The 27,027-nt window shown below is 44.9% G+C and overlaps 1 protein-coding gene across 1 annotated transcript in view; it reads left to right on the top strand.

Annotated features, from left to right (window-relative positions):
• fhip1aa (FHF complex subunit HOOK interacting protein 1Aa) overlaps positions 1–27,027 on the top strand; it is a 141,532-nt gene that overhangs the window by 89,027 nt on the left and 25,478 nt on the right. Inside the window, exons 6-9 of the mRNA XM_073042908.1 lie at positions 4,103–4,270; positions 5,542–5,621; positions 19,762–19,964; positions 21,296–22,345. Of these exons, the coding sequence (XP_072899009.1) occupies positions 4,103–4,270; positions 5,542–5,621; positions 19,762–19,964; positions 21,296–22,345 (1,501 nt within the window). The remainder of the gene's footprint in view (positions 1–4,102; positions 4,271–5,541; positions 5,622–19,761; positions 19,965–21,295; positions 22,346–27,027) is intronic.

Below are 27,027 nucleotides of genomic sequence, written 5' to 3'. Positions count from 1 at the left end.
TGTTGGTGCCAGATGGGGTAGTTTGAGTATCTCAAACTTCACAACAGTCTCTAGAGTTTACAGAAAATGGTGTAAAAGACAAAAAAAAATCATCCAGCGAGCAGCAGCTTTGTGGGTGAAAATACGTAAATTAAAGAGGTCAGAGGAGAATGTCCAGACTGGTTAAAGTTGGTAGGAAGTTGATGGTAACTCACATGTTACAACAGAGGTGTGCAGGAGACCAGAATGCAGAATACATCGACCTTGAATTGGATGGACTACAGCAGCAGAAGACCATGAACATACACTCTGTGCCACTTTATTAAGTACAGGAGTGGCTTATGAAGTGGCCACTGAGTGTTGATGAATGTAATCCCAGTTATATTCCCATCAGCTGGCCCCAGATTCTGTCACTCACTACACACTGGGGGGTGGGGGGAGGGGAGGGGCAGAATGGTGGCACATTTTACTGTGGTCAATTTTCTTACAAATCTGCACGCCTCTGAGATGTGGGAGGAACAGGAGCACCCAGAGGAAATCTACATGGAGATGGGAAGAGCATGCAGATTCACACGGGTGACTCCTGTGACGGTGATGATCTCCAGGTGAAGTCGAAATGGATAACCCACTCCACTGTGTGATTGCAGATCTACAATGGTAGCTCTCAGTGCTCCAGAAATATTTGCTCAGATATGATCAAGAAAGATCCTTGGCTTGCACACCCCTCCACCACCAAACCTCTCCTGATTTCTACTGAGGCAATGGTGCTGTGTTTGGTATCTTCTAAAGAACAGAATTTTAGCCATCGACTCCCTTCATAGAATCGTGGAATTGTACAGAATGGAAACAGGCCATTCAGCCCCAACTCATCAACATTGACCCCATACTAACCCCATGGTCTAGCACTTGGTTCACAATCCTCCATTCAGATTCTGTTTATTTGTCGTTTAGAAACCACAAATGCAATGCAGTTAAAAAATGAGATAACGTTCCTCCAGAATGATATCACAAAAGCATATGACAAAACAGACTTCACCAGAAAATCCACGTAACATTTGGCAATCCCCAATCCAGAGTCCGGAGAGGCTGCTGCGTATTACTATCGCGCTACCGTCTTAGCGCGTTCCCCGGAAAGGAGCCCCAAATCCACCAGACAAACAAGACCAAAAACTAAAGCTACAAGACCTGCACAAAACCACATAGTTACAACGTATAGTTACAACAGTGCAAACAATAGCATAATTGATTTAAAAAAACAGACCATGGGCACAGTAAAAATAGTCCAAAGATGTTGAAGGACTATAAGTTCAAAAGAAATCACCACACAGTTTCCACAAGTCCCCAGGGTCTCAACAGACTCACCATCCCACACCGGCAGCAGAAGGGAATACCCCCTCTATGGACTTCCACGGTGCCACCCGACTCAGCCTCGCAGACGCAGCACACAATGAAAGCTCCGTCGAACCCAGCCTCGCAGACGCAGCACACACTGAAAGCGACCTGACCGCAGCGCCGAGTCCGTCGAACCTCCAAACCGACGACCATCCCCTCTGGCACAGCTTCTCCGAGCACCATCCTCTGCCGAGTGTATTAAGACGGCCCCACCAACGGCCATCGGCAACGCGACCCCGAGGACTGGGGGCCTGTTCTTCCCAGCAGAGTACCGGACCTCACAGCAGCAGCAACGAAGAAGGTCTTCCTGGAGATTTCACGATGTTCCTCCGTGCTCCCACGTCCGTTTTCAATCGATTATGATTGCACCCCACTTCACAAATAGCAGATAATCAGCTCCGGAGTGGCCGCTGCAAGCTGCATCGCACCGCCGTGTGTATGTTGTCACTTGTTAATGCTGTCAGCAACCCATTTCCAGCCACTCTCTGGGCGAAGAAGGATCTTCTCTGAATCTCTTCCCACCTTATCCTAAATCTATGTCCTCTAGTTTTATCGGGGTGTTATCTAGCTTTGTCTCCTCAGCACCTATCAGAAGCTGTTGGTCACTTGACATAATTCTGTGATCACATGGGCTAATCAAAGACCAGTACCTTCCTATTGAATAACACCACCTGTTAAAGGGACACACCAGTATCTTGTCTAGGGCTTCTAGGGATGGCCCCACCCTGACTTTCACTGCCTGAAAAATGAGTAGATAAAAGAATCTAAACCTCTGTGAGCTCTGTGCTTCTCCAACTTTGGCTCCATGCTTGATGCCACTTTTAATCGTGTCACCATGGAAGCAACACTTCAGCTGCTAAAACCTGAAGCTTTGGAATTTCCTCTCCATCAATCTCTCAACTCTCTTCCCAAATTTCCTCTGAAACTTAAAAGTTTTTTCTGTCAAGAGGCTTTTGGGTATCTGTCCTAATATCTCCAGTTTTTATAGGGAGCATTCCTGTGACGCACTAAGGTGTTATATAAAATCTATTTGTTTCAAGTCAAGTCAAGTCACTTTTATTGTCATTTCGACCATAACTGCTGGTACAGTACATAGTAAAAATGAGACAACGTTTTTCAGGACCATGGTGTTACATGACACAGTACAAAAACTAGACTGAACTATGTAAAAAAACAACACAGAAAAAGCTACACTAGACTACAGACCTACACAGAACTGCGTAAAGTGCACAAAAACAGTGCAGGCGTTACAATAAATAATAAACAGGACAATAGGGCAAGGTTTCAGTAGTGTAAATGTCTGTGATGGCGGGAAGAGATCTTCTCAGCTGACCTCACTATCCACTGCAGGGTCTTGCGATCCGAGATGGTGCAATTTCTGAACCAGGCAGTGATGCAGCTGCTCAGGATGTTCTCAATACAACCCCTGTAGGATGTGATGAGGATGGGGGGGTGGTGGGAGATTGACTTTCCTCAGCCTGGGTTTTCTTTGCTATGGACCAGGTGAGATTCTCCGCCAGGTGAACACCAAGAAATTTGGTGCTCTTTACAATGTCTACTGAGGAGCCGTCGATGTTCAGCGAGGAGTGATTGCTCCGTGCCCTCCTGAAGTCGACAACCATCTCTTTTGTTCACATTAAGAGACAGGTTGTTGGCTCTGCACCAGTCTGTTAGCTGCTGCACCTCCTCTCTGTAAGCTGACTCATTGTTCTTGAGAACAGTGACTGTGGTTTGGGATGAGAGACAAACTGAGGCTTCTGGTGGTGAGGTGTGGGGTGGGGTCAATGGGGCATGAAATGAGTATTTGGGGATGGAAGCAGGAGCCTGGAGTACAAGCAGGTGGAGTGAGGATGGGAACACAGAGATGTGCGTTTCCATTATCAAAATGAAGTGAGAGGGCCTTCAACCCTCTTCCCCGCCTTGCTCCTCTGCCCCCCTCTTCCCCCCTCCTTTCCCCCTCCCCCCCCAGCAAATAAATATTAAGACATTGCTTACAAATATGATGTCCCAGCGGGGTCCTTTAATTCTTGACAAACGAGAAAATCTGCAGACGTTGGAAATCCCAGACAGACGTGTACACCCCCCCCCGGAGGAACTCAGCAGACCGGGGCAGCATTTATGGAAAAGAGTACAGTTGACATTTTGGGCTGAAACTCTTGGATAGGATGGTTTTTGACTTGATGTGTCGTATAATCCTTGTGCTACTTGAGTGAGAAATGAAACCTGCAGGCTGTGACTGTGTGATTCAATTTATGGTGTAAAGTAGATAATGACAGTGGACAATGACACCGGAAATGGTGCTTCCAGTTCCCAGTAGGTGACACTTCAATAGTGGAAACACGTAATCATGTGCTAAATGGTTCTTGTGTCCAACTTAACACAGACGGTGGGTGGGGGGACATATTTGTATGTAATGGTTTCATGTGCCCTCCATTCTGTTACATAGTTGTTCTGAACTTGACTGGGAAGTATTCCCCTGGATGTTGAATGATAAAAGGCCTCTGCTGATAGAGCTACAGGCACCTGTGTGTTAGAAACACAATACTATGATAATTTGATGTTAATGTAAATGGACATAAACAGTTGGAGAGGTGAGTGAGGGGTTTGCCTCACTTTACCTCATCCACACACAGATCTATGCCACTGAGTAGTGAGGATTGTCTGCAGCTCTGGGGTGTGTTTAAGCTGTGCATTCCCTTTATCACTGATGTGGTTCTTTGTTCGATTTCAGACCACCGTAGAAGAGGTTATGACTACGACAGCGTACTTGGATCTGTTCCTCCGCAGCATCTCGGAGCCTGCAATGTTGCAGACCTTCCTGAGCTTCATTCTGTTGCACGAGCATGAGAACGTGCCGATTTTAGACACGCTCGTCAGTCGAATTAACACCCCCTTTCGGGTAAGGTCTCCCTTAACTGTATGTGACGGAGTACCCAGCTGATGCCCTTCCTTCCACACAATTTCAACCATCATTAAGTAATTAGAAATCCAAGATTCTGAAGCCACAGATTAACAAGTCCTGTCACTCATCTGTCAGATTTATTTCCTCTGCTGTGGAGACACTAGGGACAGGACATTAGTTTCAATGTCTGAACTGAATAAGGGGAAATGTAGCCAAGTTTCTTGTCCATAAATGTGCGGTAACCCATGCCACACTGAAAGTGAGTACACCCTGCACAGACCAGAATAGAGGGGGCATTTCCTTCTTCACAAAGAAAGAAATCATGATGAAAATTTTTGTCCTATTTTGCTTAAAATTGTCATTGAAGCAGAAATTGCTAGTTCACTGGGTCAAGTAGTTTCAGGTCCGCGGTATTTCATCAGAATATGAAATGAACTTTATTTCTTCCTGCTCTTTATCTTCTCCAGCTCTACAATTGACTAAATATTGTTCATATAATTAATAGAAGGCTTTATCTTGAGGGCAGATGCAGAAACTGGGAGAAGGGGATGGCGTCCTTAGAAGAGATTGGGTGTGAAATGTATAGCCTAGGAAGCTGTGGGTGTCGATGAATTTATAGCAAATGTTAGTGGATAGCTTGTCTTCTGAGAAGGTGACAAAGGGATCCAAAAAAGGCAGAGAAGTGTCAGAAATGATCATGTGAATTTGAGAGCAGGATGGAAATTAGTGGTGAACTTGATTAAAATTGATGAGCCACACACACGATGTGCTGGAGGAGCTCAGCAGGCCAACCAGCATCTATGGATGGGAATAAACGGTCGACGTTTCAGGCCAAGACCCTGATGGTCTCCTCCAGCACATTGTGTGTGTATTGCTCTAGATTTCTAGCATCTGCAGTACCTCTTATGTCTTTGATCAAATTTATGACTGCATGATTTCAGGAAGCAGTTGTCAGTAGAGAAAGCAAACCACACCATATTAATTGGTCCTCCCTGATGAATTATACCAATTACATCTGTAAGGACTACTCCAATAACTTTGCCAGTCTTGATTTCCCTTTCATAAATTCATGAGGACTTTATCTAATCCAGTTAATATTTTCTAAGTGTCCTGTTTTCATATTCTCAATTTTAGGCTCTTTAACATTTTCCATTATAGGAATTTATTAAAACTTCTAATTTTTCAGGTCGTCATAAACCAAAGTATTTTCATTTATGCAAATGTCTGTAAAGTTAAAGGGTGATTTTTGTTTTAAACTTCCCTCCTAGTTGTGTGTCGTTTCTCTGGCTCTGTTCAGAACCCTCATCAGTCTGAATTGCGAGGATGTCATGTTGCAGCTTGTCTTGAGGTAAGAAACCCCGAGTGAAAAGAGATGTAGTTAAGAAGGAGGAAGTGCAAAAGAGTCCTTGATTGAACCTGCTAGGTGGTGCTCAACTTAACATTAATGTAGTTTCATGAGGATACTTCCCTGTAGTCTCTCAATGAAACTGGCAGTAATCTATGGAAAAAGAGATGCTGAGGCATTACGTGCAAACATGTCGATGTGTTTATTTGGTGTCACACTGTGTAGTATTTGCAGCATTCCTGGAGTACAAGATCATCTCGGCTTCTTCCAAACTTCTAGGGTTGGGACCTGTGCATTGATAACTATCGTGAGATTCCACAAAGAGAATTACTGAAATACCAGACAAACCTATTCTTGATGGCAAAGCCCACCCATTCCCCTTCCTACCCCACTCGCTTCTTTGATCTAGCCATATCTGTCATTGCCTCTGTCGATGTCAGTGGTTCTGGGTACTCGGTCCACATTAGTGAGGCCATGTTGCGGTTGGGGTTGCCCATGTGCTTTGTGAAGTTCCAGCTCCTGAACTTAATTTTGAAGAGCAGTGGTGATCTGTGAGGGAGGAGGCTTTTACACACCAGTTACTATACAGGCTGGAGACCGAGGCCTTGGTCTTTTTTCAAGGAGGTCCAAGATGGCAGGAGAACAGGCTCTGCTGCCTGGATGTTAATATGTGTGTGTGTAAATGAACATGTGTGCAAGACCATGTCAGTACAAACATCTGCATATGCATATGGGTAGCCTCAGGCATGAGTACCCTTCTTCACTCAGGCAAGACTCTCTCATAAACCTTTCTCTTGGCCCCTCATCCCAGAACCTCTTCTCCATTGGTGCCCCCTGAGCCTCTTCCCATCCTCCCTCAGTTCCACTTCTCCCCACCCCAACCCTCTCTCATGCTCCTAGGAGAACTAAAGTATTTGCACTCCAAGACAAATATAGATAGGAAATTGTAATTTACTGGATTTTTTTTTGTCCTGAGGCTCCTAGCAGTGATAGTTCCTTCTCCCTGAGGCCAAATGCATTGTACCCATCAAGTCAAACTTGAGTTTCTAGGAAGTATTGGGACCTAGAGGCAAAAGAAAATAAAATTTAGAAGTAAGAGCAAGAATTCGCCAACAGACCGGATGGAACCTACTGCCTGAGGGCTGTTTCTGCCCGAAACATTTGGGTGGACCCCGCAATGTCACAACGCAGTCCGGGAGCAGCGTTGGAATCCACGGTACGATGCTGAACTTCAGTTGAAACTGTTCATGGAAAAGAGCACTGCTGTCACTGCGTTTGGGTTAACTCTGCCACGGGGATCACCGCACGCAGGCACTTCTCGCAAATGGCGTGAGGCTTAAGAAGAGCTCGTGAACCTTCGAGAGAGTTCGCCCGGTTTGGAACCATAACGGTCTGGTAGAGAAATGGAGGTGCAGGTCCAAATTCGTCTGCGAAGTCCAAGAGGCAGCCAGTTTTTTATCTTATGCCTAGTGCCTAATGACTTATGCCTTATGACTTACGACTAATGCCCAATGACTTATGACTAGACTAATGACTGACTTATGATTGATTATTTATGACTTATGACTACTGACTAATAACTAAGAACTATCAACTGCCGCACTTGAGAAAAATAAAAAAGGGGAGAAAAACAGGGAAGTTGTTTGGTCATTGAGTGGAATCCGGTTAAAAACCTTCGGGTAGGTGTATTCAGTCCCTTTCAAGTGGGGAAACTGCACATGTTCAAAGGAGAGCAAGAACTCCGACTTGACAGTACCATTACAACTTGCACATTAGATCTTCAGTAACCTTTCTCCCACTGTTTCCACCAATGCAGAGTGAAAGGACCAAGGCTGTTTGTGGTGAGCAGAGAGAGTTTGGGAAGGGTTGTTTGGGAAGATAATTGTCAGGGAGAAGATCAAGGGAGGGATGACGCTGGTGGAAATGATGGTCCGGCATGGTTGTGTGGAGGTGCAGGTCGATGTTCGTCAGTGATCATGTGGGGAGAATTTCAAGATTGGGTGGGCTCATCTGTGAAATAATCTCAGAAATGTCAGTCAGAGAGAAGGTTGGGAGAGTTTGCGGAGATGGTTGTGGATGTGGCAGTTTAGTGATGACACAGGAACAAGGGGAAGCAGGAGACCAGTGGATGTGACCATTGAGGAAGAACACTTTCAGAAGAACCTATCCATGTGAGTTGGTCACCTCAGAATCACCTACTTAGTCGGGCCTCCCTTTAGTTAATGCTGGAGCCTCCCTGACTTCCATCGAAGACCTGCTTTGAAGGTGTGAGACTAAATGGCTTATTTTCACAAAACTATTTTACTAGAGTAGAGCCAACGTGAGCTGGGCGTGCTGATTTTGTATTTGACATCACACATGTTGAGGACTCCGTCTAATTTAGGGAAGTGTCTTTAGTACCTGATTTCATTTGATAAAATACTATTGTACAGCATGCAAAAATGTTCGGCTAGGGGATGGAATTTCCAAGCATAAATTTCTCCTGCTCTACTGTATGTGCTATTTTGTTTTAATTGTTAATTTGTTATTTGTGTTTCATTTGTAAAAGTTAAATATTGTTTATAAAGTCAACCATTGTATCGTGTGAATGCAAATAAAGCCAATGATTGTGTTCTTTTTAAATGTAATTTGAGTATGCTCCTGTGTAATTGCTTTTAATGTTTTGATGTGACCCACCTCAGATGGCACATTTCCCCTGGGTCTTAGTCCCAATCCACTCACTGTGTTGGACACACTGGTAATCTGGTTTGAATGCTGTTCAGAAGCTAAGTAAACTTAGTTGACCACTTCAAGCCCTTGGTTAAATTTTACTCGGAAGAGAGCATTTCTTTTCCTGTTTAATTTATAAGGTAGGATTTCAAAGTTCAAATTTATTATCAAAGTATGTATACCATATACAGTACAATCTTGAGATTCATCTTCTTCCAGGCACCCACAAAACACAAACACAAAACAACCCATGACAAAGCACATGCAACAAATACTGACAAACATCCATTGTGCAAAAGGGAACAAATCATGCAAATAATATTTTAAAAATGTAAACAAATAATATATAGAACATTCAAAGTACATTTATTGTCAAAGAATGTTTAAATTATACAACCTTGAGATTTGTTTGCTTACAGACAGCCACAAAGCAAGAAACCTGAAAGAATCCAGTTAAAGAAAAAAAGTAAAAATAAAAGACCAACACCTGATGTGCAAGGGAAAAGGGAAAAAAAGAACAAATCATGCAAACAATTGAAGCAAACGGCAACTTCCAAACCAAATTGAGTCCTCAGATCCAAACCCTGGAGCAGCTCGGAGTAGGCCCAAAGCCTCTCTTATCAGTTCATTATAGTAGCGGGCACAGAGCACAGCCGCCGGGACAGTCTTCATAGCCTTAGTGCCATGGAGAGAGGAGTCCATATGGGTCTGTGTTTAAATTGTCCAAACAGTGGAACAGTGAAAGGCTCCAACGCACTGGAGAGAGTAGTGAATATTGTGAAGAGTGAGTGAAATTAGCTCTTGCCTCCGATTTGAGCCAATGTTTAAATACTCTAAACCGGGGATCATACCTCGCACTAGGACCTTGCTACTGCAAAGGGCTCGGGGCCTAGACCACACTGTTCAGTGTCCGGGCCCAGATTTTGCTGCCCAGTTTGAAGCTGCTCTCAAGCTTTTCGAGTCAGCTTGGGGCCCAAAGCGATCCAACCTCGCACCCGGGCCAGTTGTACGGGCATCAGAACTCCTCTGCCTCGACCTCTTCTCTCCGAGTTGCTTCCTCCATCTGCATTGACTCTGCAACACAGCACATCCCCTGAACTCACCTCGTCATCACTCACCCCTTCACTGTTTGTGGCAATAATTTAACATAATTTACCTCAGGAAAGGTGTTTAGAGTGATGGTTTAAATCAAATTTCTTATTTTTTAACTAAAGATGCACTGTTGCATGCGTTTGGTAGTGCCACCTTAACCGGAAGTTGAACTGCAGAGTTCCTGACAGTGAGTCCCCAGTGTAGAGTCCGTTCAGTGCTGAGGTGAGAGAAACTGGTCCAGGAGCCCAGTGGCTGCAAGACAACAGCTGCTTCTGAACCTGGCAGCGTTGGGACACAAGAATCTTACACCTTCCACCTGATGGTAGTAGTGAGAGGAGATGGGTCAAAAGCAAGCAGATGGTGCTGAACTCTGTTCATTTCCTGCCCTCAGGCCGCGAAGCTTTAAACTGGCCTAGCGCTTTAATCGGCACGGTGTAACGGAGCTCAGCACGAGTTCGTATCCCCCTTCTCGGGCCTTGGTGCTGTATTTGCCCCCTGTGATGGCTGCCCTGGCAATGTATGTAACTGTATTTTTGAGAATCAAGTTCACCAAATCCTTCAGGAGATCATAAAATCGCTAATTCATTTAGATGGTTCAAAAGTACAAGACCTACAAGTATCTGGGAGTACAGTTAGATGAGAAGCTAGACTGGACTGCCAACACAGATGCCTTGTGCAGGAAGGCACAGAGTCGAATGTACTTCCTAAGAAGGTTGGCGTCATTCAATGTCTGTAGTGAGATGCTGAAGATGTTCTATAGGTCAGTTGTGGAGAGCGCCCTCTTTGTGGTGGCGTGTTGGGGAGGAAGCATTAAGAAGAGGGACGCCTCACGTCTTAATAAGCTGGTAAGGAAGGCGGGCTCTGTCGTGGGCAAAGTACTGGAGAGTTTAACATCGGTAGCTGAGCGAAGGGTGCTGAGTAGGCTACGGTCAATTATGGAAAACTCTGAACATCCTCTACATAGCACCATCCAGAGACAGAGAAGCAGTTTCAGTGACAGGTTACTATCGATGCAATGCTCCTCAGACAGGTTGAAGAGGTCAATACTCCCCAATGCCATTAGGCTTTACAATTCTACCGCCAGGACTTAAGAACTTTTTAAAAGCTATTATTAATGCTTTTTGAGACGGTGATTTAGATGTATATCATATTTTTTTTACTGAGTTAAGTATTGTATGTAATTAGTTTTGCTACAACAAGTGTATGGGACATCGGAAAAAAAGTTGAATTTCCCCATGGGGATGAATAAAGTATCTATCTATCTATCTATCTATCTATCTATCTATCATTTCTTAAAGAGAAATTACAGGCTGCAGATTTCAGTGATTGTAGTTCAGATGTATGTCTAATAGAGTATCTAGTGGTTTTGTGCGCTACCTGCAAACGCCACCATATGCGCCAGTGCTATCTCGACAAGATTTAATGATAGTTAAGCTCTTTTTGATTTAACGTGCATGTCATTTTTCTTAATATCATCCAATGTTTTTTCCATTTTATTTTCAAGTTACAGTACTCAGTTTCATTTGATCTAAAAGATGTATTTTTGTTAAAAATCCTCCTTTCCTGATTAGAGAATCAGAAACGAGGCAAGAGTAGGCCGTCTGATTCTTCAAGCCTGCTCTGCTATTCATCAAAATCTGGTTTATCTACCACTGTACAAACACGAGGGAATCTGCAGATGCTGGAAACCCAGGCAACACACACAACATGCTGAAGCAACTCAGAAGGGCCAGGCAGCATTTATGAAAAAGAATAAACAGTTGGCGTTTTGGGCCAAGATCTTTCCTATTGGTGCATTTATAAAGAAGGCTTGACAGTGACTATACTTCATTAGGAGTTTGAAGAGATTTGGTGTGTCAACAAATACACCGTCTGGTGTGGAGGGGCTACTGCACAGGACAGAAACAAGCTGCATCTTGGGCACTAGCCTACAAAGTACCCAGGACATCTTCAAGGAGCGGTGTCTCAGAAAGGCAGTGTCCATTATTAAGGACCTCCAGCACCCAGGGCATGCCCTTTTCTCACGGTTACCATCAGGAAGGAGATACAGAAGCCTGAAGGCACACACTCAGCAATTCAGGAACAGCTGCTTCCCCTCTGCCACCCAGTTCCTAAATGGACATTGAACCCTTGGACATTATCTCATTTTTAAAATATATATGTTATTTCTGTTTTTTGCACGATTTTAAATCTATTCAATATACGTATACTGTAATTGATTTATTATCATTATTTTATTATTTCATTTCTTTCTATACTATATATTCCATTGAGCTGCTGCTGCTAAGTTAACAAATTCCATGACACTTGCTGGTGATAATAAACCTGATTCTGATTTTAATTCTAAAAATGAGCAACACTCTACAGCAGTACTGCGGGTTGTCTGCCATTAATCCAGTATCTCCATTGCTAATGTTCCTGTGGCAGGCATTATCACTTAGATAGAATCGCAAAGGTCGTACAAGATTGTCAATCCCATTTTCCTGTGTCCTTCATTTTGCGTAGATAACTTGTTGATTGTAGGGGGGATGGGGTGAGAACAAGTGATTACTATCTGCTTGGGCACACTTGCACTGCCATGCTAATTTGTGTTTCAATTTTTATATATCGGTATGTAGGTAACCATTAACTTAGTATTAAATTTTAACTATTACCTTCTTTGTCAGCTGTTGCATAATATTTATTTAACAGAGCCCAAGAATTCATCGATTTGGTGAGTGGAGGTGGTGCTGGTACGGTGGGTTTTGCCGGATTTCCTGCTGTAACTGTGCCAGGAGATTGGTTAAAAAAAACCCAGAAATAGCATATGCCCTGGAATAACCTCTGCTGTAAAGTGGAAATTGTTGCCACACCATTTCATGTTGTATTTGAAGTTTACTGTATTTAGGACAGGCAAAGGTGAAATTGGGGTTCTGCTGTGCAAAATGGAGCGTAAAAGGAATATTTCATGTAATGCCCAGTGTTCCTTGGGGCCAACCACAATACATTGCCCCTTACATGCATGAATGAAGTGCTTGAACTTTTTACATAAATCCCCTGGAAGCCAGAGCTTGCACAAGGCCTGCTCTGTTTAGTTCTTTTTTTTCCTCACATGTGGGCTTTCTGCTTAACCTTAAAGAACTAATTGCAAGAGGGAGAAAAAAACTTACTTGTAAACTGCAGGGATGTGGAATCAGGGACAGCAAGCGTGTTCCTGCACTGGCTGTTGCTATTTATTTAGATTTATGTTTGCATCTGCACACGTGTTGTTCATTGATCCTGTTTACAGTTACTGTTCTATGGATTTGTTAAGTCTCTCTCTGGCTATCCATCCCATAGGATGATGATGGTTCCTTTCAGTCAGTTAGTGGGGTTTGATATGTGCGTCCTGGAATGGCTGTACAGGCCAATCCCTGACAGGCACTGTTTGCCACATACTTGGCAGGTGAGGCCTGGAGGGGCCGCAGGGGCAGAAGCTCTGTTGTGGCGCTTCCTGTGCCTTTCCTCTGTTGCCTCTAGGAGCTTGTTATCGACAGAGTCCACACCTTTTCTGATGCTGTCCCTCCACTGTGAGCGATCTTGAGCCAGATCCTCCCATGTTGATGGGGCAACGTCAGCTTTCTTGAGGCTCCTTTGCAGAACATCCTTATACCGTAGTCGCTGGCCTCCTCGTTTTCGGGAACCACTGGACAGTTGGCTGTACAAGGTGTCCTTGGGCAGTCTTCCGTCAGGCATTCTGACAACATGTCCTGCCCAGCGCAGTTGGGCTGACATCACCAAGGTTGAAACTGCTGGCACTCCGGCTCGAGAGAGGACCTCGGTATTGGAGAACTTGTCTTGCTAAGTGAGAACGTAGGTGACGCTGCTGCAGTTGGTCAAGCTGGCATAAGTGACTCTGATATGAGCTCACATCCCTATAGCAAGGCTGATATGACAACGGCCCTGCACTTGGTGGCCAACCTGATGTTCTGTGACCAAACTAGATCTTTCAGCTTCAATGCCTTCAAAGAAACGGTATACAGCTCTGCCCAGGACACCTTGGGGAAGTCAAGTGCAAGCATCAGGACTGGTTTGATGAGTCTGGGCAAGACCTTCTAAAAGCTAAGGCAGCTGCACACCAGGCTCTTCTTCTCAAGTTCCAATAAACGTGCCCTTTTGAGGGCAAAATCAACTTTGCAGAGGCTACTCGGAGCTGTGAAAGACCAGTGGTGGGCGAACAAGCCTTCGCTGACTGTAATGACTCAAGAAGCTTCTATGAAGCAATCAAGGTTGTGTAGGGTCCATCAAAACAAGGCACCTCACAACTGCCGAGCAAGGATAGTACATCCATCTTCACTGAGAAGTTAGAGCACGTGAATAGACGGCAAGAACACTTCCACGAGCTGCTGAACAGACCAGGAACCATCACCGATGAAGCACTGGGCAGAGTACACCCGTGACCCATACTATTCGAGCTAGATGCTCTCCCTACTCTTAACGAGGACATCAAACAGCTAAAACCCAACAAAGCACCAGGGTCTGACAATATCGCAGCCGAGATCTACCAGTATGGTGATAACACACTGACATCATGCCTGCACCAGCTGTACACAAAATCGTGGGGAGCTGCAGAACTATCACAAGACTTCATAGATGCATCAGTCATGACCACCTACAAGAACAAGGGAGACAAGAGAGTCTGCAATAAATTACCGAAGCATCTCTCTTCTGTCAGTTGCAGGAAAATGCCTCACGAAGATCATCCTTAGACACTTGCTGTCCAACATCAGTGACAACATTCTTCCAGAAAGCCAGCGTGGTTTTCAACCAGGTCGTACTACAGTGGACATGATCTTCTCACTGAGGCAGCTCCAAGAGAAATGTGTTGAGTAGCAGAAAAGTCTCTCTGTCACATTTGTTGATCTAACCAAAGCCTTTGACACTGTTGGTAGAGATGGCCTGTGGAAGCTGCTACCAAAATTCCGTTGCCCCCACACCTAACCAACATCATTCGTCCATTCCACAAAGGCATGGAAGACCACATCAACATGTGTGGTGAGTTGGCAGACCCACTTCCCATCAGCAACACTGTAAAACAGGGTTGTGTTTTGGCTCCTACTCTGTTTGGACTATTCTTCACTGCTGTTCTTCAGGATGCCACATCAGACCTGAAGTCAGGGTCTTCCTACAAACGAGGGTTGATGGCGGGCTCCTCAACCTCGCAAGACTGAGAGCGACAACAAAACTCAGGGACATTGTGGCACGTGAACTACAGTTTGCTGATGACCGCGCACTGGTTGCCCACTCTCTCGAAGACTTACAGGAGATCAGCAGTTGCTTTGCCAGTGGAGCCGAAAGCTTCGGACTGACAATCAGCCTGAAAAAGACGGAAGTTTTGTACCAACCGGCTCCTGGCTTAAGCTACGAAGAACCAACTGTCCTCATTGATGACACTTGTCTCAATGCTGTCAACAAGTTTTGCTACCTGGGCAGCATAATAACATCCTCAGCTTCTCTGGATTTGTTAAGTATGCTCACAGGAAAAAGGATCTCAGAGTTGTATGTGGTGATGTGTATGTACTCTGATAAATTCTACTTTGAGCTTTGACTCTACAACTACATTTCAGGCTGCTGGCTCTTCACCACTTTCTCCAAAACACATCAGACAGGTCCTTAGTAAGCTTCACAGCTACATTGAGAACTTGATCAGCATCCATAACTTGAAGTTATTTCAGAAGAAGCCTGAAGCCCAATTTTGATGAATCTTGACCTTTGGTACTTGTAGTTATTAGTGTAAGGTCTAAGAATATTAACATGATTGTTATATCTAAAGGTTCAGATTCCTTTATCACTCTCTTTTTGGCAGCAGGTTCCCATTGAAAGAATTAATAGAATCTCATTTATTGTCTGTCTTTGTTAAAGATCAATAGCAAATCAACTTCTAGTCCAACATCAATTGTAATTGACCCGATTTGAATAATAATACCAAAGCTGCATTTTCATTACACATTTTGTAAATGCTAAGGAGGTTGCAAGGAATAATTTTGTTAAATTGCCCGTGCTATGACTCTGCATGAACACTCATAGTTTTCCTGTCTGAGGCAAGCTAATTGATAGGGTAGGTACACAGTCCTATTCTGGTAATTTTAGTTTTAAATAATTGGAATCCAGTCCATGCATTGGCTACAGATATGTACCATCGATGTCTCCTTTTATGTTTTACATCTCGTAAATCTAAACATTAACTTATGTAAATAGTCTGTCAGTGCTATTGGAGGCTTTTAAACTCTCCTGCCACCAAGGAAAAATGCTGTTCAGTGGCACTCCCTAATAACACGCTGTAAATTTTCAGACTTTCCACTTTGCTGTCTCATCCAGTCTTGTCAATATCTTGGTGGATGGCTGCAGTTACATTAGCTGTGTGAACAGTCTCTTTAGGGCCACGTTCATAAATTTTGTGTGGCCATTCTATTCTTCCCAGATCTACCCCAAGGTCCACATTCCGAGTCTGTCAGAGTCACCGATTGTATCCGGTGCAGCCTCCTACATCAGAGAGACCTGATGCAGATTGGGGGAACCGCTTTGTCAAACATGTTCTGGTGGCTACCCATTTCAACACAACTTCCCATTCTCCTTCTGACATGTCGAACCATGGCCTCCTCTACTGCCACGATGAGGCCGAACTCTGGCAGCACCTTGTATTCCACCCGGGATAAGAGGTGCTGCCCCTCTGACCTGATGATGGCATGAACAATGATTTCTCTAATTTGTGTCCCCCCCCCTCTCTCTTTGTCCATTTCCCATTCTGGTCACCCTCTCACCCCTTTTCTCACCTGCCCATCATCTCCTTCTGATTAACCCCTCCTTCCCTTTCTCTCATAGTCCACTCTGCTCCTATCAGCTTCCTCCTTTTTCTGCCCCTTTATTTCTTCTACCTATCACTTCCAGCCTCTTACTTCATCACCCCTCTGCCACCCACCCACTCACCTTCCCCCTCACCTGGTCTCACCTATCACCTGCCAGCTTATACTTCTTCCCCTCCCTCCAACGTCCTCTGGTTTCTGCCCCCTTTCTTTCCAGACCTGATGAAGGGTCTCAGTTTGAAATATCGAGTGTTTATCCCCTCCATAGATGTTGCCTGACATGCTGAGTTTCTCCAGTACTTTGTGTGCGTTGTTCAAGATTCCTAGCGTCTGCAAAATCTCTTGTGTTTAAGATCCACCCCACACTGTTGCGCCTTAGCTGTTTCAAGAAGAATCTTTCTTCATTTAGGAATGTTCTGGAGATAGTGACCGTTCTTTATATTGCCGTATATTACTTGGAGTGTGCTATAATGATCAGGAACGACACATAAAAGATCTGGAGGAACACAGCGGGTCAGGCAGCCTCTTTTTGGAGGGAAATGGACAGTTGATGCTCTGCATCAAGAGCCCCCATTAGAACTGGAAAGAGAGAAAAGGTGGTCAGAAATAAAAAGGTGGGGGGGGGGGGGGGAAGAGTGCAGCAAGAGCTGGCGGATGATAGGTGGATCCAGGTCGGGGGAGGTGGTGATAGACAGGTGCGGGAGGGGAGGGCGGGAATGATGTAAGGAGCTGGGAGGTGATAGGTGGAAGTAACAAACAGCTGAAGAAGATGGCAGCTGAGTGGAGAGGACAGTGGAACAAGGAGGTGAGGGTGATGGGCAGATTGAGAGAGTAAGGGAGAAGAGAGAGATATGGTGATGGGGACCAGGAGACTGGTTAGCATAAGTTAGAAAAATGGATGTTAATGCCAGCTAGATGAAGCTGACCAAGGCAGAATGTAAGGTGTTACTGCTGTGATCTGTGTCTGGCCTCAACTTGGCAGCAGAAGAAGCCATGGGTGGACATGTCGGTGTAGGAATGAAAAGTGGAATTAAAATGGCTGGTCACCAGACGATCTTGGCAATTATGACAGATAGATTGAAGGTGCTCTATAAAGCAATTTCCCCCCATTTGAGTTGAGCACAATTATCTGACTTTTTTAGGGGAGTGAAGATGATAGAATTCAGAAATCCTTTATGTAAATTTTAGCAGATTTTTATCAATGGATTTGCTTTGACACATTTCATTCTCAATATGTGGCCTCAGCATGCTTTAAATTAACTGAGCTCCAAGTGGGAGAGAAACAAAGAAGATATTGGGTACTGTTGTCACAGGTACCGTGATAACTTACATCTACATGTCAACTAGACAGATCATTCCGTACACAAATATGTACATTGAGGTAGCAAAAGTTAAACCAAATGCAGAAGATAGTGTTAGGGTTACAGAAAAGGTACAGCGCAGGAAGACAAAATACAAGGATCATGACGTAGTAGACTGGGAGACAAAAAGTTAGAGTTCACCTCGCGAATGAGAAGTTCATTCAAGATTCTGATAATGGTGGAGAATAAGCTAAACCTGAGCAGGTGGTATGTGCTCTCCCGGTTTGTATCTTCTGCCCCAGAAGAAAAACAGAAAATGCAGAAATATTTTGCAGTTCAGAGAGCACTTTAGGAGAAGAATAGTTCCTGGGCAGGATGGTGTTTGATCTACCCTGCCATCTGTGTTCGATCCAGGTGCTAATCCTGTAGCAACATATGCTTTCAGTGGCCCCTGTGGCTTGGCCTTTTTTGGAGGCTTTCAATCCAGGATGAAATAAATTAAGAAAACATTTTAAACACATTACTTCTCTCCAGAGAAAAATAAATAAAAATGTAATTAAGATTGCCTTTTAATGGCCATTGATTTGATTTCACAACGAATGCGAGTGCTGCTGGTATGGTGGCCATTTCAGTGGTGGGTCCAGCAGTGAAGCAGGGGCTCAGTGTGCTAACATCTGATCTACAGTACCCCTTGTCACAGTAGGGAGAGGAAGGAAGCTGCAGATTCATTGAACAGTGGAGTGCAGGTGACTGGTGATTCTCAGTGGAACTGTAGACAGTCAGTCCAGCTCAGCATTTGTGGTTGATGACCGATCATCAAATTAGGGGGAGAACCGAGGAGAAGGGAATGAAATAAATGTTGTGTAACGTGGAGATGCAAGTGGGAATTGTAGAAACACCATAAATTGTTGAACCCAGTATTGAATCCAATAAGCTGGAATGCACTTGAGTAAAAAGTGTATATTTGAGATAATGAATGGCACAGCATTGGATGGGTCTAGATCCGAGGATCCCGAACTGGGGTCCACGAACCCCTCGGATAATGGTAGGGGTCCATGGCATAAAAAAGGTTGGGAACCCCTGGTCTAGAGAATTAACTGGTGGCAATCCGGTGTTCAGCAAAGTGGTCACCCATGGCTTCTCTTTGACGAGTGGCAAACACTTTAATTACTACTTCACCCAAAGGAAATGCTTGGAGCTACACTCCCAGGAGAAAGTGTCCGGTGGGTAGTGGTCCATGGCGTGGGGGGAAGGTCAGTGTCTTTATAACAATGCAGGAGAAGGGGGAGTGTGTTTGATTGTGGCAGATATTCGTTATTTGACTCTTGGTGGGAAGGTGGTCATGAGGTGGTTTGTGAGGAAGGAGAATCGGTCAGTGGATTGAAAATGGAATGTGCATGGCTGAGGGCCTTGTGAACCACCATTGAGTAAGCAAGTGAGGAATAGGCAGTGATGGTCCTTGGTTGAAGAAGGAAGGAGTTATCTTGGAAACACTGGTATAGAAGAGGACGTAATCAGAACAAAGGAGACAGTACACCGGGAGGGGTTACAGTTCTTATAGAAAGCAAGGTGTGAGAAAATACAGTTAAGGTAGTCATGAAAGTTGGTAGATTTAGAGTAGATATTGCCCAGTAGAATAGAGTTGATGATAGATTAAGTAAAGAGGAAGTGAAGTTGAAAATCAGAGCAAAGTTGGTGAAATGTTCCAGATTGGAGTCAGAGCCAGGGAAGGCACCAACTTTAATTTATGTGGAAAGGATGAAGAATGTTTTACATATCCCGTGAAAAGGCAGATGTTCTTGAAACTATCAAGGTTTCCATTGCGACATTCTTTCTTTGGAAGATGCCCTTCTTGTGTTATATTTGGATTGAATCACCTTGTTGACAGTATAATTGCCCAGATTAGTAGGCTAAAGAATCAGCCTCTTTGAGGGCAATCAAAACTGGGAATATAAAGTCAAATTTGCAATTGGAATTAGAATCAGGCTTGTTATCACTGACATATGCTGTGAAATTTGTTGTTTTGCAAATCTATTATTGTTACAGGCAATAAGTGACATTACAATCCAACAGAGTTTCACTGCCGCTAGTGACCAGGACTTCAAAGAATTTATTATGAAGGATTAATCTTGGTCTGGCTTCAGATGCAACATAAAAGATATGTTAGTAGGAAACGTAAAATTTGTATTTCTGTCTAATGTGGAAGCTTGGATTTTGTAGGTATCTAATACCATGTAACCACATGATGTTGAGCCAACGTCAGGCAGTGAGGGAAAGAGACTGCTACTCTGTATCTGCTGCCAAACTACTTGCCTTGACGCCAGCCTGCTGCAGCTCTGGAACCACCCTCGTCCAGGAACAACCAGAGGGTGAAAACGTTCTGGGATCGAGAGTCTCCGATCCATCTCACTCAGTCACTGCAGGTAAGGTTTATTTTCTGGTGTATTCTTTTATTTCATCTCCTGCAGTTGAAAGCTGTGGTGTATCTTTGTGTCCATTTATGGTTTTCAAGTAATCAGGAGGAAGCTTCTTTGCCCATATTAGGTCCGTTACTGTGAGGCTTAATGGTGCCTATTGCTTCTCTTTCTACATTCATGATTGTGTGGCTAAGTACAGCTCGTGCCATCTATAAATTTGTCAGTGACAACACTTGTTGGTAGAATCTCAGGTGGCGAGGAGGAGGCTTACAGAGGGGAGAAAGATTGGATAGTTGAGTGATGTTGCAACAAAATCCTTGCATTCAGTGTCAAAGAGAACAAGGAAGTGATTGTGGACTTCAGGAAAGGGAAGTCAGGAAACAAAGTCCTCTTTGAGGAGGCATCAGTGAGCAGGTTACAGGGTGTCAACATCTTGGCAACTATTCTGGACCCAGCACATTGATGCAATCACAGCAAAGGCATGCTAGGAACTCCATTTAGGAGTTTGGGGAGATTTGGAGCGTCACCAAAGACTTGGAAATTTCTTTATATTGGTTACGTCGCAGACCTGGTATGGAGTCTCCAATACACAGGATTGAAAGAGGCTGCAGAAGTCTGTAGCCTCAGCCAGTTCCATTGCAGGCACAAACTCCCCACCACCAAGAATACCTTCAAGGGGCAGAGCCTCGAGAAGGTGGCGTCCGTCACAAAGGACCCTCTTGTTACTATCGTTGGAGAGGAGTTATGTCCCACACTCAATGACTTAGGAACAGCTTCTCCCCCACTCTCATCAAATTTCGGAATGATCTATCCACATACACTACATTTCTTTGCAGTATTTATTGATTTTGTAATTTTTACTGCTACCACAAAACAGCAAATTCTATGATGAATGTCAGTGATGACTCTGGATTCAGTAGTGAGGGCTCTCTGCACTACTCCCTCCCCTGTAAACACCTGTGTACTACGACCCAGTTTCCCCAGCATAAATTCGTAGTTTATGTATCTATTTACTTTCCAACTCCAATCATTTACTGTAAGCTTTTTTTTTATTACTGATGATCACAGCACATGTTCTTTAGAAAAACCCTTCCCACTTACTCTCACTCCATCAGTCGCTGTTTTGACAATCCATTGCGCTGACAAGTGTGGGCATAATATTCAAATATCTCAAACACGGTTGAGATTCCAGAAGTTGGATCCTTGCACTCGTTTTCTGGAAGGTAGGTGAAAAACTGAACTTAATTGATATCTAAATGATGTGGCTTCTTTATCCCTGCCCCCTCTTGCCTGTTGTAATATTAACTTCAGTCTTGTCTCGTCTCGTCTCGTCTCAGGCTCTGAAGGAGAGGTAGCCTGCGTAGAAATCCCGGGGGATTGGGACAGACTCCGAAAGCCACTGGATGTCAGTTACCTGCACTACCTCTGGGAGGCTCGGGTTAACATCACTGCCTGTGTGAGGAAGTGTAAGGTGTGGTCTGCCCCCTACGACGGTGAAAATCCAGATCCCGAACACTTCTCTCCTGCGTTGACAGAGGGTGCCAGCAAACGCGGCAGCAAGGCGCCAGCTAAAAGCCAGCACAACCCTACCGTCAGGAGGACCAGGCCCATCAGGGAGAAGATGCAGCCGGAGCTGGAATGGGATGACAGCTACGATACCGGGATGTCTCCTAGTTCGGATGACGGATCTCTACAACCTTACTCACTTATTAAGCAAGGAACTGCGATTGACGCAGCACCAGCGGATCCTCCCAAGCACATTCAGGAGATGAAGAAAAGTGCGTTAATGCTAATTAGAGGGTCCTATATTGAGGAATCGGATTTTCACGACGATGTCATGGTTTATAGACTTTGTGCTGAAAAGGATGCTCAGGATAACGTTGAAAGTAACGTCAAACAGGTGAAAACACCATCTGGTGGTAGGATAACAGATCAGAAAGCGCAGCTGAGTAACGGGCCGGTGAATCGGACGACACGCAGCACCTCAAGGAGCACGGTTTCTGAGAAACAAAACGCTGTGAGTGCCCGCAGTGAGCAGGGCACAGAAATGGAGCATTCTGGACTGGCACCTGACCATGGCGATCAGACCCAGGAAGCTATACTGAGCACTGAGTCCAAAGGCTTTAACCAGCACATGCTGAGTATGGAGACCGAAGACTTCCTTTCCCAGTACCACGACCTCCTTGCAAAACTAAATTATAATCCGAATGAATTAAGTGCTTCGAACCAAAACTCTTCTGAGCCCAGCACTCCCACAGAGGACGAAGATGATTTTGAGAAGTTCACCGTGGCCCCACATTCTGACAACCTAACTTTTCCATTTGGTCCAAAAGTTCACTTAATGTTTTCCAACAATCCAGCTAGGATACATGGAGCTCCATTCACAGGTATGTTGACTTACTATCTGAATGGGGGTGTCATAGATCTGGCAGCCAGCATTAGGGAGAGGTCATTTCATATGCACAATGAGCCACAAAGCAACACATTTCACCACATACGCCAGTGATTGTGAATCTGATTCTAAGACAGACACAGTAGCTCTGGCAGCATCTGTCAGAAAAAACTTTCAACATTCCATGCTGATGACCTGTTACATTCTGATTAAAAGGTCATCAACTTACAATGTTAATTCTGTTTCTCTTTCTGTAGAAGCTCCCTAACTTGCTGAGTACTTCCAGCATTTTCTCTTTTTTTTCAGATTTACATAATCCACGTTGCTTTGCTTTTCAATCTGTACTTAGTGCTTTTGGCTGCTGGATACGTATCAGTGATTTTTTTGTTGTTGTACAATGCCACAAGACCAGTTGGACCACTGCAGAAGGCAGGCATTGCCTTTCGTACAAAGATGGTGTTCAGTGTTCTTACACTTGGAGGTGAATTGTGCTAATCTGCTTGAAATCTCTACCCAGAGATTTTGAACTTCCCTACTTCAGCCAAGGGACTGAGGTAAAACCTTTTCACACAGTGGGTGGAGGATATGTAGAAGCAGCTGCCGGAGGGAAATGCAGAGATGGATACACTAACAACATTTAAAAGATATTTAGACCAGGTACATGGATAGAAAAGGTTTAGAGGGCTATTTATTCATATGCAGGCAATGGGAGTAATTCAGATTTAAATCTTGGTCAGCACGGATGAGTTGGGCCAAAGGGCCTGTTGTCATGCTGTATTACTGACGCTTATTCTTGATCACATAGAAACAGAAGAGGCTGTTTGGCCCTGCCTGATTATGTGCTGCCCATTTTATACTAAACCCTTTCTATTTTACTTACTCCTTTCTCTACCCCCAGGTTGTAAAATTTATCTTCATTTTGGGAGGAATTTGTAGAAGCAGTTGACGTACTAACCTGAACACCTTTGGGATGTGGGAAACACGTGGTTACAGGGCAAAAGTGTGAGTTTGCACCGCACAGTGGTGGCTCTGTAGGTCGGCTCTGAAGCAGGTCACTCAGGCTGTGAGGAGGCAGTGCTACTGCTTATGCTGTTGGGCACAGCTTTACTTGCACCTTGAAATTCATTGAGAACAAAGTGAAATCAGATAATACAAAAAAGGAGAAAATTATGACGCAAGCACAAGGAAATCTGCAGATGCTGGAAATTCAAGCAACACACACAAAGTGCTGGTGGAATGCAACAGGCCAGGCAGCATCTGTAGGAAGAAGTACAGTTGACGTTTCGGGCCGAGACCGTCAGTTAGTCCTGACGAAGGGTCTCGGCCTGAAATGTTGACTGTACTTCTTCCTACAGATGCTGCCTGGCCTGCTGCATTCCACCAGTGTTTTGAGAAAATTATGACATTTTTTTTTTGCATTAGGCACATTGGTATTTGTCTCTTTTTAACTGCCAAGGAGTTGGGTTTGACAGCCTAGATCATCCTGTGGCTGTGGTTTAGCTGCAATCCTTGGAGAATTTATTTATAAAAGAACTTGTCGCCACCTGACACCCAGCTTGATCCAGTGCATTTGTAGCTGGGTCTCCTATGATGCAGTCACCTAAACCAGGGGAAAGTCACCGAGTCCTTGCATGTACAGTCAGTGTGCTGCCCTCCCACAAAGGAGGTCACCTTCTCCGGGTTCTGCCCTGCCACCTGGGAGGACTTGAAGAGGGACTGCTCCGTGTACCATGGCATCTCCTCAGTCTGGCCTGGCACATAGAACATAGAAAATCTACAGCACATTACAGGCCCTTCAGCCCACAATGTTGTGCTGACTGTGTAACCTACTCTAGAAACTGCCTAGAATTTCCCTAGCACATAGCCCTCTATTTTACTAAGTTCCATGTACCTACAGTATCTAAGAGTCTCTTAAAAGACAGAAACGGCTTAGAATTTCCCTAGCACATAGCCCTCTATTTTTCTAGGTTCCATGTACCTATCTAAGAGTCTCTTACAATACATCTTATTGTGCATCACACCCCATCGGTGGGGGCAGCCCCTCAACTCCTGCTCTGCGTGCCCTAAGGGAGTTCAGATGCATGGTCGCACCCGATTCCTTACACACTCCTTCTGGTGCCCCCTCATCCCTGCTGTCTCCATGTCACCAGGCTCCAGACTCGTTTGTTCATCCCATTCTCTCTGATGTGGTCCTGTGGCTTGTCAGCCGCAGTAATCACCTTCATCCTCCCTTCGTCCCACCTTCTCCAGCTCTGCGACCTGAGGGGTGGGGTGAGGGTAGGGGGCTGCCTCCCGTACCCTGATGAGACCGAGCAGAAGAGAGATGCACAGAGAAGCTGTGTCCCAATTTCTCTTTGGTAACACAGCAGCACAGGTGCTAACGAACATGTAAATGACTGAACGGCATCGTCAGTGAGTTTGATGGTGTGAGCTTTGGTGACCCCTCTGCCACCAAGAACAATTGTCACATCTGGCCTCATCAGGTACTGTACTTGAGATGAGCTCCCCCCCCCACCTGTTACTTTAACCTAAATTGAGGCTACGAAAGATTCCCATTCTCTTAAAAGGGAAGCATTGTAATTATCAGTAGAGAATACTGAAGTTTGAAGTGGCATTCAGTCAGTATCTGTAAGACTGCACCAGCAATCACGGGTGGTTGAACCTCATGATGTGGGGGACATTATTATTTTGTTCTTAAAGCTCCTAAGCATGATTCTTTGGTGCTGAGCACAATTAAATTATTTGCAACACATGATTGGGATCTGGTGTTTAAATATACTGTTCATAGTGTCAATCACTGTATCTTGTAGCGAGAACCTGTTGGCTATTGTGGAGTTCTCTTAAAGTGAATCAGAATCAAGTTTATTATTACTGACTTTCATGACATGGAGGTGCAGCACAAAGGCATAAAATTATTATGAATAACAATTGTAGACAAAAGTATGAACTGAGGCCAGAAACACTTAAACCAATAGTGGGAACAGTTTAGAAACTAAAACTGAGCTGAATAGTCAGAATTGTAAATGGTGTAGGGGAAATACAGTAAATTATAAAGACATTAATAATGTCAGCCAGTTGAGTGTGAACAGTTTAAAAAGGGCAAAGAATCTGCAGAAGTTTTTGATTTGGAACAAGAAGGCAGCGGGAGAGCACCTAAGGATTTCTAGCGGGAAGACATTTTGAATTCTCGGGGGAAGAGAGAGGCCAGACTGCGCAGGCACGTGCTGTCAGCCAGTTGAGTGCGAACAGTTTAAAAAGAAGGCAGCCATATCCAGCGGGCAGCGTTGGGAGCGGGCCGCAGAGTGAAAGGGCTTTGGCTTCACGGGCTTCGGCGGTAACAGGACAAGACAAGGCAGTTGTTAATTGCAAAAGGAAGTAGTATGTGTGTGAGGCCAGTTTTCTGTGGTCGGTGTCAGATGTGGGAGGTCCTGGAGTCTCCCGGCATCCCAGACGGCCACATCTGCACCCGGTGCATCGAGGTGCAACTCCTAAGGGACCGTGTTAGGGAACTGGAGTTGCAGCTCGATGACCTTCGTCTGGTTAGGGAGAGTGAGGAGGTGATAGAGAGGAGTTACAGACAGGTGGTCACTCCGGGGCCATGGGGGACAGAGAAATGGGTCACAGTCAGGAGAGGGAAGGGGAAGAGCCAGGTACTAGAGAGTACCCCTGTGGTTGTACCCCTTGACAATAAGTACTCTTGTTTGAGTATTGTTGGGGGGGGGGGGTGGGGGGACAGCCTACCTGGGGGAAACGACAGAGGACGTGCCTCTGGCACAGAGTCTGGCCCTGTGGCTCAGAAGGGTAGGGAGAGGAAGAGGAAGGCAGTAGTGTCAGGGGACTCTATAGTCAGGGGGCCTGACAGGCGATTCTGTGGACGCAGGAAAGAAACTCGGATGGTAGTTTGTCTCCCAGGTGCCAGGGTCCGGGATGTTTCTGATCGCATCCAAGATACCCTGTAGTGGGAGGGAGAACAGCCAGAGGTCGTGTTACATATTGGTACCAATGACATAGGTAGGAAAAGGGAAGAGGTCCTGAAAGAAGACTACAGGGAGTTAGGAAGGAAGTTGAAAAGCAGGACCTCAAAGGTAGTAATCTCAGGATTACTGCCTGTGCCATGTGACAGTGAGAATAGGAATAGAATGAGGTGGAGGATAAATGTGTGGCTGAGGGAATGGAACAGGGGGCAGGGATTCAGATTTCTGGATCATTGGGACCTCTTTTGGGGAGGGTGTGACCGGTACAAAAAGGACGGGTTGCACTTGAATCCCAGGGGGACCAATATCCTGGCGGGCAGGTTTGATAGAGCTGTTGGGGAGGGTTTAAACTAGTTTGGCAGGGGGGTGGGAATCAGAATGTGAGTGCAGGGATTAAGGTAGAAGGACAAGGGCATGATGCTAAGAGTTCTGAGTTGATGAGGAAGGACAGACAGAGGACAAAACATAATTGTAGCCAGTTAGAGGGGTTGAATGTGTCTATTTCAATGCTAGGAGTATTAGGAACAAGGAGGATGAACTTAGAGCATGGATTAGTACGTGGAACTACGATGTTGTGGCCGTTACTGAAACTTGGGTGGAGGAAGAGCAGGATTGGATGATGCAGGTCCCGGGGTTCAAGTGTTTTAAAAGGAATAGGATGGGAGGTAGAAAAGGGGGGGGGGGAGTGGCATTGCTGGTCAGG

This window comes from Hemitrygon akajei, chromosome 4, assembly GCF_048418815.1.
Source record: "Hemitrygon akajei chromosome 4, sHemAka1.3, whole genome shotgun sequence".
Taxonomy (NCBI): domain Eukaryota; kingdom Metazoa; phylum Chordata; class Chondrichthyes; order Myliobatiformes; family Dasyatidae; genus Hemitrygon; species Hemitrygon akajei.
The sequence above is the reverse complement of the archived record's forward strand: the minus strand, read 5'-3'. Positions and strand labels throughout refer to the sequence as shown.